At 32.9% G+C, this 15,510-nt stretch overlaps 1 protein-coding gene across 1 annotated transcript in view; it reads right to left on the minus strand.

Moving 5' to 3' along the window:
- The window catches only part of DAB1 (DAB adaptor protein 1), a 411,660-nt gene that overhangs the window by 26,820 nt on the left and 369,330 nt on the right, over positions 1-15,510 (minus strand). Inside the window, exon 11 of the mRNA XM_053694085.1 lies at positions 7,312-7,408. Coding sequence (XP_053550060.1) covers positions 7,312-7,408 — 97 coding nt within the window. The remainder of the gene's footprint in view (positions 1-7,311; positions 7,409-15,510) is intronic.

Below are 15,510 nucleotides of genomic sequence, written 5' to 3' on the forward strand. Positions count from 1 at the left end.
GTACATGTGTTACTGTGTATATGTGTGACTGTGTACATGTGTTACTGTGTACATGTGTGACTGTGTACATGTGTGACTGTGTATATGTGTTACTGTGTATATGTGTGACTGTGTATATGTGTGACTTTGTATATTTGTTACTGTGTATATGTGTGACTGTGTACATGTGTTACTGTGTACATGTGTGACTGTTCATATGTGTGACTGTGTGCATGTGTGACTGTGTATATGTGTGACTGTGTATATGTGTGACTGTGTATATGTGTGACTGTGTATATTTGTTACTGTGTATATGTGTGATTGTGTATATGTGTGACTGTGTATATGTGTGACTGTGTATATGTGTGACTGTGTACATGTGTGATTGTGTATATGTGTGACTGTGTATATGTGTGACTGTGTATATGTGTGACTGTGTACATGTGTGATTGTGTATATGTGTTACTGTGTATATGTGTGACTGTGTACATGTGTGACTGTGTATATGTGTAACTGTGTACATGTGTGATTGTGTATATGTGTGACTGTGTATATGTGTGACTGTGTATATGTGTGACTGTGTACATGTGTGATTGTGTATATGTGTAACTGTGTATATGTGTGACTGTGTACATGTGTGACTGTGTATATGTGTGACTGTGTATATGTGTGACTGTGTACATGTGTGACTGTGTATATGTGTGACTGTGTATATGTGTGACTGTGTACATGTGTGACTGTGTATATGTGTTACTGTGTATATGTGTGACTGTGTACATGTGTGACTGTGTATATGTGTAACTGTGTACATGTGTGATTGTGTATATGTGTGACTGTGTATATGTGTGACTGTGTATATGTGTGACTGTGTACATGTGTGATTGTGTATATGTGTAACTGTGTATATGTGTGACTGTATACATGTGTGACTGTGTACATGTGTGACTGTGTATATGTGTGACTGTGTATATGTGTGACTGTGTATATGTGTGACTGTGTATATGTGTAACTGTGTATATGTGTGACTGTGTACATGTGTGACTGTGTATATGTGTGACTGTGTATATGTGTAACTGTGTATATGTGTGACTGTGTACATGTGTGACTGTGTATATGTGTGACTGTGTATATGTGTGACTGTGTATATGTGTGACTGTGTATATGTGTGACTGTGTACATGTGTGATTGTGTATATGTGTGACTGTGTATATGTGTGACTGTGTATATGTGTGACTGTGTATATGTGTAACTGTGTATATGTGTGACTGTGTACATGTGTGACTGTGTATATGTGTGACTGTGTATATGTGTAACTGTGTATATGTGTGACTGTGTACATGTGTGACTGTGTATATGTGTGACTGTGTATATGTGTGACTGTGTATATGTGTGACTTTGTATATTTGTTACTGTGTATATGTGTGACTGTGTACATGTGTTACTGTGTACATGTGTGACTGTTCATATGTGTGACTGTGTGCATGTGTGACTGTGTATATGTGTGACTGTGTATATGTGTGACTGTGTATATGTGTGACTGTGTATATTTGTTACTGTGTATATGTGTGATTGTGTATATGTGTGACTGTGTATATGTGTGACTGTGTATATGTGTGACTGTGTACATGTGTGATTGTGTATATGTGTGACTGTGTATATGTGTGACTGTGTATATGTGTGACTGTGTACATGTGTGATTGTGTATATGTGTTACTGTGTATATGTGTGACTGTGTACATGTGTGACTGTGTATATGTGTAACTGTGTACATGTGTGATTGTGTATATGTGTGACTGTGTATATGTGTGACTGTGTATATGTGTGACTGTGTACATGTGTGATTGTGTATATGTGTAACTGTGTATATGTGTGACTGTGTACATGTGTGACTGTGTATATGTGTGACTGTGTATATGTGTGACTGTGTACATGTGTGACTGTGTATATGTGTGACTGTGTATATGTGTGACTGTGTACATGTGTGACTGTGTATATGTGTTACTGTGTATATGTGTGACTGTGTACATGTGTGACTGTGTATATGTGTAACTGTGTACATGTGTGATTGTGTATATGTGTGACTGTGTATATGTGTGACTGTGTATATGTGTGACTGTGTACATGTGTGATTGTGTATATGTGTAACTGTGTATATGTGTGACTGTGTACATGTGTGACTGTGTACATGTGTGACTGTGTATATGTGTGACTGTGTATATGTGTGACTGTGTATATGTGTGACTGTGTATATGTGTAACTGTGTATATGTGTGACTGTGTACATGTGTGACTGTGTATATGTGTGACTGTGTATATGTGTAACTGTGTATATGTGTGACTGTGTACATGTGTGACTGTGTATATGTGTGACTGTGTATATGTGTGACTGTGTATATGTGTGACTGTGTATATGTGTGACTGTGTACATGTGTGATTGTGTATATGTGTGACTGTGTATATGTGTGACTGTGTATATGTGTGACTGTGTATATGTGTGACTGTGTATATGTGTGACTGTGTACATGTGTGACTGTGTATATGTGTGACTGTGTATATGTGTAACTGTGTATATGTGTGACTGTGTACATGTGTGACTGTGTATATGTGTGACTGTGTATATGTGTGACTGTGTATATGTGTGACTTTGTATATTTGTTACTGTGTATATGTGTGACTGTGTACATGTGTTACTGTGTACATGTGTGACTGTTCATATGTGTGACTGTGTGCATGTGTGACTGTGTATATGTGTGACTGTGTATATGTGTGACTGTGTATATGTGTGACTGTGTATATTTGTTACTGTGTATATGTGTGATTGTGTATATGTGTGACTGTGTATATGTGTGACTGTGTATATGTGTGACTGTGTACATGTGTGATTGTGTATATGTGTGACTGTGTATATGTGTGACTGTGTATATGTGTGACTGTGTACATGTGTGATTGTGTATATGTGTTACTGTGTATATGTGTGACTGTGTACATGTGTGACTGTGTATATGTGTAACTGTGTACATGTGTGATTGTGTATATGTGTGACTGTGTATATGTGTGACTGTGTATATGTGTGACTGTGTACATGTGTGACTGTGTATATGTGTTACTGTGTATATGTGTGACTGTGTACATGTGTGACTGTGTATATGTGTGACTGTGTATATGTGTGACTGTGTACATGTGTGACTGTGTATATGTGTGACTGTGTATATGTGTGACTGTGTACATGTGTGACTGTGTATATGTGTTACTGTGTATATGTGTGACTGTGTACATGTGTGACTGTGTATATGTGTAACTGTGTACATGTGTGATTGTGTATATGTGTGACTGTGTATATGTGTGACTGTGTATATGTGTGACTGTGTACATGTGTGATTGTGTATATGTGTAACTGTGTATATGTGTGACTGTATACATGTGTGACTGTGTACATGTGTGACTGTGTATATGTGTGACTGTGTATATGTGTGACTGTGTATATGTGTGACTGTGTATATGTGTAACTGTGTATATGTGTGACTGTGTACATGTGTGACTGTGTATATGTGTGACTGTGTATATGTGTAACTGTGTATATGTGTGACTGTGTACATGTGTGACTGTGTATATGTGTGACTGTGTATATGTGTGACTGTGTATATGTGTGACTGTGTATATGTGTATACATGTGTGTGCATACGTTTTCTCTCCTTTTTTTTTTGCATTGTATGGAAAAGTTTAACTTGTTTAAACTGATTTTGAAAAGTGATGGTGGGGGGAAGTTTGCATTATTTGGGAATTAAATATTTAATAAATAATTTTAATTTACAGTTTGTTTAAAAAAAGAAAAGAAAGCCAAGGGGATGATTTATTAATGTGTGGGACATGATCTGCTGTAGCGATCATGTCCGCCTCACATCGATAAATGCCAACAGCATTACATTGTACAAACATTTCTGGTGACCTGCTTGTGTAATGCCGCCCCCTGAACATTCATGGACAATCGACAGCTAGCAGCGGGTGTCAATCATCCCAATCGTAGCTGATCAAGATGATTGCTGTCCGCCGCCTCAGAGGCGGTAGACGAGTTAAGGAGCAGTGGTCCTATTACCGCTGCTTCTTAACTTATGTTTCCGGAGAGCCTAAAGACTCCAGCGGAAACAGCAGCATATGCTGCTTACAACCCCCAAGAATTTACTGGATAATCTACAAAAAAAGAAATATATATATATATAAATGAGATACAAAAACACAGATCAAAAAGTGACTAAATTTATAGTCAGACCAATCAATATTTTAATATTATATATATATATATATATATATATATATATATATATATATATATATACAGGTGGCCCTCGTTTTACAACGGTTCAATTTACACCGTTTCAGAATAACAACCTTTTTTTCCAGTCATGTGAGTGCTATTGAAAAGCATTGAGAAGCAGTGCATTTATTAAAATAGCCAGTAGGTGGAGCTGTCTGCTTGTGTTGCAGCAAAGCCAAGCAAGCTGAAATTAATCAGTTTAACCAGACCTGAGCTATCGAGCAGATTTCAAAGGAACAAGATCTTCCTGTCTATAAATCAGTCCAGATTGGAATGCATAGAAAGAACTGTTTGCAGAAAAATGCAAGTGAAGTCTGTGTTGTGTGATTATTTCATTAGGTTTATAATGCTGTTTAGCATTTAAAATCTTCATTTCAAAGCTTTAAAAATAATGTATTAGGTGTTACTTATGACAATTTTGAGAGGAGCCTGGAACCTATCTCCCTCACTTCCCATTGACTTACATTATAATCTGGGTTTCAATTTACAACGGTTTCGATTTACAACCATTCCTTCTGGAACCTAACCCCGGCGTAAACTGAGGGCTACCTGTATATATATATATATATATATATATATATATATATATATATATATATATATATATATATACAGTATATATTTCGGGGAAGAGGGCTATATTGATGAATTGCCTGACAAGCTATATGTGTACAGCCTATCTGCATTAACAAATCACAAGTAATGTATCTACATTAACACATCACACATAACATATCTTCTTTAATTCATTGGCTGCTAGAATAGGCTACAATATATTCTTGCACTCTATGATGCAGCTTTCTTTGACAGAAAATATAGAATTTCTATAGAAATGTGCAAAATCTCAATTTAAGAGATGGGCTTGACACAAACTAGACACAGAATATTAACAGTGTTGTGTTAATAAAATCCAACTAGCTGACACAATAGCAGATATTTTACTGTGCTTGTTATAAAACTGTCAAGTAACTGACAAAGGGAGATTTAATACTTACATAACAGTTACTTTTGGGAGAGTAGATTTTGCAAAGTATGTGATAAAAACCTTATTTATGTAGTGAGATACTGTATATGAAAGAATACACTGAATAGATGCCATTAACTTATTCTACAGGATTAAGATAAAGATACGATTTATGTCAATATATATTTTACACAGCTATACATAATCTGCAAATCTCTATGCTTTATCAGTGACTATTTTAAAGGAAATATACCAGATACGCCTGTCTTCTGGGTTCTTGCTTTGTTTCCAATTCTGGGAATAAGAGGCTAATCCTAGAACACTGCAGAATATTGTAGTTGTATTGTCACCATAAGATGAATGAAGATGCATCTATGTCATAGGTGATGCTACTTTTAGTTAACCCTTGGGTGCTATAGAGGGCTTAAACACCCAGATATATTTGGTTGATTGGAGAGAAAGTATTATAACCTAGCAGTAATGTACAAACTGAGATTTGACAAATGTTTATGTTTTTGGGGATTTTGGGAATTATATAACAAATTACATGCTCTGATTTTCACTATTGACCCTGTAAGTCTATGTGTTTAAAAAGGTTAAACATATACTATGGGGCCGAATTATCAAGTTCCGAATGGGGCTTGATGCACTTGTTTCTTTCAGGTTTGCCGGAAACAGCAGTTATGAAGCAACGATCTAAAGACCACTGCTCCATAACTTGGCCGCCTGCTCTGAGGTTGCAGACATCAATCCGCCCGATCCTATACAATCGGGCTGATTGACACCCCCTGCTAGTGGGCGATTGGCCGTGAATCTGCAGGGGGTGGCATTGCACAAGCAGTTCGCAAGAACTGCTTGTGCAATGATAAATACGCTGTTGGCATTTATCGATGTGTGGTGGACATGATACGCTACATCGTATCATGTCTGCTCGCACTTTCATAAATCGGCCCCATAATGTACTGTTGGTGAGCCATTCAGTAGCGGCAGTGACACAGCTGAGTTGTAGAATGAATTAAACCATGTCATTTTTTGCGTTACAACGTCGCTATAAGCATATTGCAAAAGAAAAATATGTTAAAGGGATATAAAACCCAAAAACGTTTTTTGTGAGTCCGAAAGAGTATACAATTCTAGGTTGTTTTTATTATCAAATTTTTTTCGTTCCTGTGGTATTTGTTTGTTGAAGAGATATCTAGGTAGGTCCCTGGAGCAGTACATGGCAAGAAATAGTGCTGCTATCTAGTGCTCTTGTAAATGAATAACATTCTCGCAAAACTGCTGCCATTTAGTGATCCAGAAACATGCACGCTCCTGGACTTTTTTCAACAAAAAATACTAAAAGAAAAAAAGAAAATTTAATAATATAAGTGAATTAGAAAGTTATTTAAAATTGCAAGTGCTATCTGATTCATGAAAGGAAAAAGAATTGGGTTAAAACAAAACGAAAATCCTATGTTCGTGACAAATGCACATTACTAGAGATGTGCAGCCAAGACATTTTCATTGTGGATCAAATTTTTATTCCACATATTCAGGGGGGAAAATCATTTTTCTAAATATTTGATGGCTGCACTCTTCGGTATTCGTTTTGTTTAAAACAAAATTAAAACTGAATTTTCGTTAAACATTTACATTCGTTTTCGTTAAAACGAATGCTTCAAAGCTACAGATGAAAAGTTCACCTGTAGCTACAATACTTAGATTAGTGTGCTCTGGAGAGCATCGAGAGCATGCGAAGGTATTAACCATTTAACAAACAAAATAAAGGCAGCAAATGAATATTGAAAGAAATTAATATAAAAACGCCAAGAAAATCCGATGTTTGTGACGAATGTGAAATTATCCGAAAACAAATGCACATCTCTACCCTTTAAGTTACAGTAAATAAAAATGACTTCCTGTAACTGTACAGTGAGAAATGCAGATATAATATTCCACCGGATTGTGTTTTCTTATAACAGACATCAAATTAATGAATAGTTTATTAATCGTGTTTTTGTGATTATCCTTTCACACTATTTGTATTTCCATAGTCAGCATAGACATTTTTTCACCTGATGGCAGCGAACAAAGAGTTCCGAACATGTGAGCAGTGGCGGGGTGTAGCTGGGGCGTACATGACATAAAAACATCACCTGGAGTCGCAGGCGTCTGCAAAACAGAAAAAAAAAGAGAAACGTTTGTTAGAATTTTTTATTTTTTTAAGAGACATAAAAGTCAAAATGTAACTTTAAAAGACCACTCAATGCAGTAGAAGTGCATAATTATCAAGCGTATCATAAAAAGACAATGCAATAACATCTACTCTGAATTCCAGTAGATTTTGTTTTGTCAAATTTATTTGTTTCCTATTTTCCAGACCCCTGTATCATGTGACAGACATCAGCCAATCACAGCCTAGTATACGTATACCCTGCGAGCTTGTGCACATGCTCAGTAGAATCTTGTTCCCCAGAAAGTGTGACTATAAAAAGACGGTGCAAAATTTGATAATGGAAGCAAATTGGAAAGTGTCTTAAAACTGATGTTTTTTTCTGAATCATAAAAGTTTATTTTGACTTGAGTGTCCCTTTAATGATTTGGATAGATCATTTTTTTAAAGACCTTTCAATTTATTTATATTATCAAATTTACTTTGTTCTCTTGGTATCCTGAAAATCATAGGTAGTGTGATTGGCTCAACTTGTGCATTTTTATTTCCTTAACAAAAGATATCTGAAGAATGAAGCAAATTAAATCATAGAAGTGAAGTGAAATGTTGTTTAATATTGTATTCTCTATCAGAATCATGAAAAGGTTTGGGTTTCATGTCCCTTTAGGGGTGTGTTTAATCCCCTTACAGGAGTTATAAGCAATAACAGACTTTAACCCATTACATCATTGTCTGTTTGCACTTTTACCTCATTTTAATTAACACGTTGTTTGCATTGCAATATATTCCTGCTCCTCAATACACACGGAAAATGAAAGGGGGAATTGTGTTTTTATTACAGAAATGTTAAATACAATAAAGTTATTGAAATACTTTATATATAGAAATGTCATCAATGGTGTCAAAAACATCACCAATGTAACATTTTCATTTTAGTTTTAGTTTCATGCACAACCTAAAGAATCTTCTTACAAAAAATGCAAATATTAAAGGGATATGAAACCCAATAATTATCTTTTGTGATTTACTTTCTATTATCAAATTTACTTCACTCCCATGATACGATACCTAGGTAGACAATTGGAGCACTATATGGCAGGAAGTAGTGCTGCCCTCTAATGCTCTTGCAAATGGATAACATTTTTGTAAAACTGTTGCCATATAGTGCTCAAGAAATGGGCAGGCTCCTAAGCTTACGTCTGTGCTTTTTTACAAAATATACCAAGAGAACAAAGTGAAATAGATAATAGAAATAATTTGAAAATGGTTTAAAATTGCTGCTCTATCTGAATCATTAAATAATAGTTTTGGGTTTCATATTCCTTTAAATTCTATTGGGAATGGCTGCAACGTTCACTCCCACCTCCCTGAAATGTAATGGATTCTGCTTTGCGGGGCGCTCTCCCCTCTCAATCCCCCTCCTTCACTACTCAAACAATTCCTGTTTTCTCACTACCTGCCCTTTTTACTTTATCATTTGGATACAGGTTTATTAGTCACATGCACTATTTGTACTTTTATAGTTGAACTAAACCTCAGTATTTACTGTACGCTATTATTGCAGCTGGGAGAGGAAATAAAACACTAATTTAGATAAAGGGCTCCATGTACTAAGCCATCAATTCATCCGTCATTTTAGACGCGGATAAACTCGCCGTTACTCGCCGCGGGCGAAATGGTGTCCGCTGTCACTATGTACTAATAATCCCCCAATAAATAGACAAGTCTAGCCCGCCGCGAGCAGTGGCGGATTATTGATAAATTTGACGCCTCGCTCGCCGCGACTAAGCTAATGTACTTAACTTTCAGTTGAATTGTCTGGCCAATTATTAACACGTGACATGCAAGGTGTCACGAACATCATAGTAGTCGCGGGAATAGAATTTTGCTCCTATAAAAGTTCAACTTATCTAAACAACTTTATTATTGTTCAAAAAATTTTGAAGAGTGATAACAGAGCATTATTTATGTAATATTTATTTACAATTTGGATATGGCTTCATCTGGATCTGATAATATATAAATATTAATATAAAAATAATTATAAAGATTGACAACTATACAATACAAATTTAAAATATAGATTACTCTTTAATTACAGTCGACAAATTTGGCGCAATTTATGTACATGGAAATGAGAGACAAATTAGACACCAGTTATGCTGTACAATGCTGATATTACTGCCTTTTATATATGTCTAGACTGGCGTCTAGATTGACTTTCCTATTGTTTTGTACCTTGCCCGCCACCTAAAAGGTGGCGAGGCAAAAATAACGAGGTGGGAGCGGAAATTGTAGCGAGCGGACAAATAGATTTTTTTAGTACATTCGTTTTTGGCGAGTTGGTGGTCAAATGTGTCTAATTACAGTGAAAAATGGAGAGGTAGCGAGGTTTGGCGGATAAGTACGCTCGCAATTTTAAAGATGCGAGTTTGAACATAGTTGACGACTTTGTACATATCAGTTTGCGAGTTTTGACGCGAGATTTGTTGCGGGTAGCTCACTGACTGCTTAGTACATGGAGCCCAAAGACTTTATAAGAACGCTCTCCTTATGTTCTGTTTTATATTCTTGATTTGAATCACAGTTTGTACAAACTTTATAAATAAAAACAAATTAAAAAAAAAACACAATATGTTACATTACAGATGAAGTTAATTTGTGGGGTTTTTCTTTCAACTATAGATGAGGAGTGAATTTCTTATTATTAACCAATGTAATTAAAAATCAATTTATAAAAAATGTTTTTTTAAGAATTTAATTTAATTGAAGAGAAAAGACATTACAATATAAATCTTATCTTTGAGTGCATGAACCAATGTGAATGTAATCAAATAGCTTATTATGTATTACACCTATACCACACACCTTATTAAAATAATATAATAATTGTTCGAAATTCACTTTAATTAATTTATTTTAGTAAACAACTATAATTAGAAAAAAAAACTATTTTTCACAAATTGGTTTTCAAATACTGTTTAATAATAAAAACATAGGAATAATATACAAAAAAGTACAATGTAGCTTTAAATCAGCATTGAGAAAAAGAACTGCAAAAAGGATACATACTTAGTTTACGCATGTTAGTGACTATTTTATCAGACATTTTTAACACATTGGTTTACAAATGTGTATATCATTGTTGCTTTATTTATTTTATCAATTTTGATGATCTGTGATGTCAATAATAATGTCTTAGATAATGTCATATTTCTGATGATGTCATGTGTGATGTCACAAAAATCTCCTAGGGGTGGAGTAATGTTTTAGTTCAAAATGTCAGGGCTTTTGAACATTTAAAGGGACCCTGAACCAAAATGTTTTCATTCATGATTCAGATAGAGCAGCAATTTTAAGCAACTTTCTAATTTACTCCTATTATCATTTTTCTTCGTTCTCTTGCTATCTTTATTTGAAAAAGAAGGCATCTAAGTTTTTTTGGTTCAGACGTCTGGACAGCAGTATTTTTAGTGGTGGATCAATTTATCCCTCAATCAACAAGAACAACCGAGGTTGTTCACCAAAAATGGGCCGGCATCTAAACTTACTTTCCTGCATTTCAAATAAAGAAGAAAATGTGATAATAGGAGTAAATTAGAAAGTTGCTTAAAATTTCATGCTCTATCTGAATAATGAAAGAAAAAAGTTGAGTTCAGTGTCCCTTTAAATACCTTAGAATTTAAAATGTGACATTAACATCATTTTTTTTTTGCCCATGAATTCAAATTTTTTTATGTAAAATTGTTGAAAAAAACTGCACCTTTAAACGTAAATCTTTGCAAACAGTAGGATAGCAGTGTCTGTAGCACATTTTAGAACAAAGTGCTATATTTCAAAATAAAGCCACTGCACTTAGAAAACACATAGGGACAGATTATAAATTAAGCCCAAAAAATATCGCTACCGAAAAAGTGATATTTGCGATCAACTGATAGTGTACACACACATTAACACATAAATATATATGTATATAAGCACATACACACATAAATATATATGTATATAAGCATATTAACACATAAATATATCTGTATATAAGCATATTAACACATAAATATATCTGTATATAAGCATATTAACACATAAATATATATGTATATAAGCATATTAACACATAAATATATCTGTATATAAGCATATTAACACATAAATATATCTGTATATAAGCATATTAACACATAAATATATCTGTATATAAGCATATTAACACATAAATATATATGTATATAAGCACATATTAACACATAAATATATCTGTATATAAGCACATACACACATAAATATATATGTATATAAGCATATTAACACATAAATATATCTGTATATAAGCACATACACACATAAATATATATGTATATAAGCATATTAACACATAAATATATATGTATATAAGCACATATTAACACATAAATATATCTGTATATAAGCACATAAACACATAAATATATATGTATATAAGCATATTAACACATAAATATATATGTATATAAGCACATATTAACACATAAATATATCTGTATATAAGCACATACACACATAAATATATATGTATATAAGCATATTAACACATAAAAATATATGTATATAAGCACATATTAACACATAAATATATCTGTATATAAGCACATACACACATAAATATATATGTATATAAGCATATTAACACATAAATATATATGTATATAAGCATATTAACACATAAATATATATGTATATAAGCATATTAACACATAAATATATATGTATATAAGCATATTAACACATAAATATATATGTATATAAGCACATACACACATAAATATATATGTATATAAACATATTAACACATAAATATATATGTATATAAGCACATATTAACACATAAATATATCTGTATATAAGCACATACACACATAAATATATATGTATATAAGCATATTAACACATAAATATATATGTATATAAGCACATACACACATAAATATATATGTATATAAGCATATTAACACATACATATATATGTATATACACTTAGTAACACATAAATATATATGTATATAAGCATATTAACACATAAATATATCTGTATATAAGCACATACACACATAAATATATATGTATATAAGCATATTAACACATAAATATATATGTATAGAAGCACATACACACATAGATATATATGTATATAAGCATATTAACACATACATATATATGTATAGAAGCACATACACACATAAATATATATGTATATAAGCATATTAACACATACATATATATGTATATAAGCACACATTAACACATAAATATATATGTATATACACATATTAACACATAAATATATATGTATATACACATAGTAACACATAAATATATATGTATATACACATAGTAACACATAAATATATATGTATATACACATAATAACACATAAATATATATGTATATAAGCACATACACACATAAATATATATGCATATAAGCACATACACACATAAATATATATGTATATAAGCAAACATTAACACATAAATATATATGTATATAAGCACACATTAACACATAAATATATATGTATATAAGCACATACACACATAAATATATATGTATATAAGCACATACACACATAAATATATATGTATATAAGCACATACACACATAAATATATATGTATATAAGCACATACACACATAAATATATATGTATATAAGCACACATTAACACATAAATATATATGTATATAAGCACACATTAACACATAAATATATATGTATATAAGCACATACACACATAAATATATATGTATATAAGCACACATTAACACATAAATATATATGTATATAAGCACACATTAACACATAAATATATATGTATATAAGCACACATTAACACATAAATATATATGTATATAAGCACATACACACATAAATATATATGTATATAAGCACACATTAACACATTAATATATATGTATATAAGCACATACACACATAAATATATATGTATATAAGCACATACACACATAAATATATATGTATATAAGCATATTAAAGGGCCTCTAAACCCAAAATCTTTCTTTCATGATTCAGATAGAGAATACAAATTTAAACAACATTACAATTTACTTCTATTATTTATTTTGCTTCATTTTTTAGATACCAGCCACTGGTAATGGGTGCTTATTTATCACAAGCCTGTTAACGGGCAAATTTGCAGTTTGTGGGCGCATGATAAATTAGTGCTCCACTTGTAATCTAGCCCATAGTTTCTATTTGTTTAAGCCTGCTCTTTTGCACTTTTCGAATTCAAAATTTTTTGCTATTTTTATCTACAATCTATTGCATATATAAGTTTCCCTTTTATTTTAACTGTCTTTATTAGTTACATACATGATACACAAATCAGGAAATTCCTCTTAAGCGTTTGGAAGGAAAAACAGGCAAAACAGAGAGAATAACAATCAAAATATTTGTTGTTTACCAAAATCGAAAGAAATACAAGAACACGATAAAGCTCTTAAGTATGAGGAGGAAGAATATATATCAAATATATCTTTCTCCACCATGTATGTTTTTTTTGTTTTCCCCCCCAAATAAAACAAAACTAAACCAGGAAGGGGATGGAGAAGAGAGATAAAAAAAAAAAGATAGGGTAGAAGAGGGGGAACAAGGCCACAACCCGACCTCCCCGCCTTGGGGGGGATATAGATACAGGAACGGCCAAGCATTGTTTTCAGACACTGGATACCCAATCATGTGGGAACTAGTGCAACAGAACTAAATCCTAAAAAATATTTGACCTAAGAAAATGGGATCTGTTTCTGAGTGGGGAGAGGATCTGTTTTAATTATAGGGAGCCATTCCCATTTGTTGAAAAAGTTTTTTATTTATTTTTTTCTGAAAAGGGGGAGCTATTGTAGGTTTCAAATATAATTTGAATTTGAATTTCCTTGAAAAATAAAGACAATCCTGGAACGGAAGAAGGCTTCCAGTTTTTCAGAATGAGATAACGTACAATCAAATAATAGTATTTATGGTTCTCACATGTCTTTGTGGGTCATCCTCAAAATTAAACAAAAATAGGATATTCTCCAGCTGTATACTAATATTGTCTCTATACAGTTTATTTTAAAAAAAAATGGCCAATTTTAGGGCAAAACCAGAACATATAAGTTGAATTTGCCTTTGGGAGCGTGCAATGTGGACAATGAGCTATAATCGGAGAGTAAAACTCAGAAATGTTATGAAGAGTAATATATGGATTGTGTATCAGTTTTATATGGGTTTCTCTAAAGCCAGTCTGGACGTTACAACTTCTTAGCTGCTTAAAGCTTTGCCTTACAATTTCTTAATTTATTGCAGGAAAAAATGGTGTCCAGTAATTCACAAATATCATACAGTAATTAAATGGAATATAGGCCCAATTTAAACTTTTGAATACAAGTATTTATATCTGACCAACAATCCAAAGCTTCAAGGCTCCATTTTTGAGAGTTAATATAATGTCTTAATTGAAAATAAGCGAATAAGTTGAATCTAGGCAAATTGAATCTTTCAAAACGTGTATTAAATGGTAAGGTCAGACCATCTAAAGTCATAGCTTGATAGAAAAAAGTGAGACCTTTTTCATTCCAAAAGGAAAAGACACTTTGAGAGAGGCCAGGGAAGAATTCTGGATTATCCTGAATAGGAAGAAATCCCGAAAATTTAAAATCCACGTCCAATATCATGCAGCATTTCTGCCAAGCCAGGATCACATTCTTCACTGATATAAGGCTAGCCACATTATCAGGAAGTTTCTTGGAAGAGATATGTAATAGAGCTTTTAAGGCAAAGGGCACCACAATAGTTTCTTCCAACTCTATGGATGCTATAAGAGAACAGAAGTGCCACATGGAGTAGCACTGTATATACTTTTGTAAGATGGTGTATTAGAAAAATTGCACTCACATTTGGTAAAGCACCCTTCTTGGTACAAGACTGGAATCTAACAGTCACCCAGCAGACTGACCTCCGGTGTGGCTCGAACTCCAGCGATAAATGACACAATATCCCAGCAAAAGGTACAGCAAATATCAGGTGTATAGCAGAACAAAAGGTATATAGGTGAGAAGTAAGTATAA

This window comes from Bombina bombina, chromosome 10 (assembly GCF_027579735.1).
Source record: "Bombina bombina isolate aBomBom1 chromosome 10, aBomBom1.pri, whole genome shotgun sequence".
NCBI lineage: Eukaryota > Metazoa > Chordata > Amphibia > Anura > Bombinatoridae > Bombina > Bombina bombina.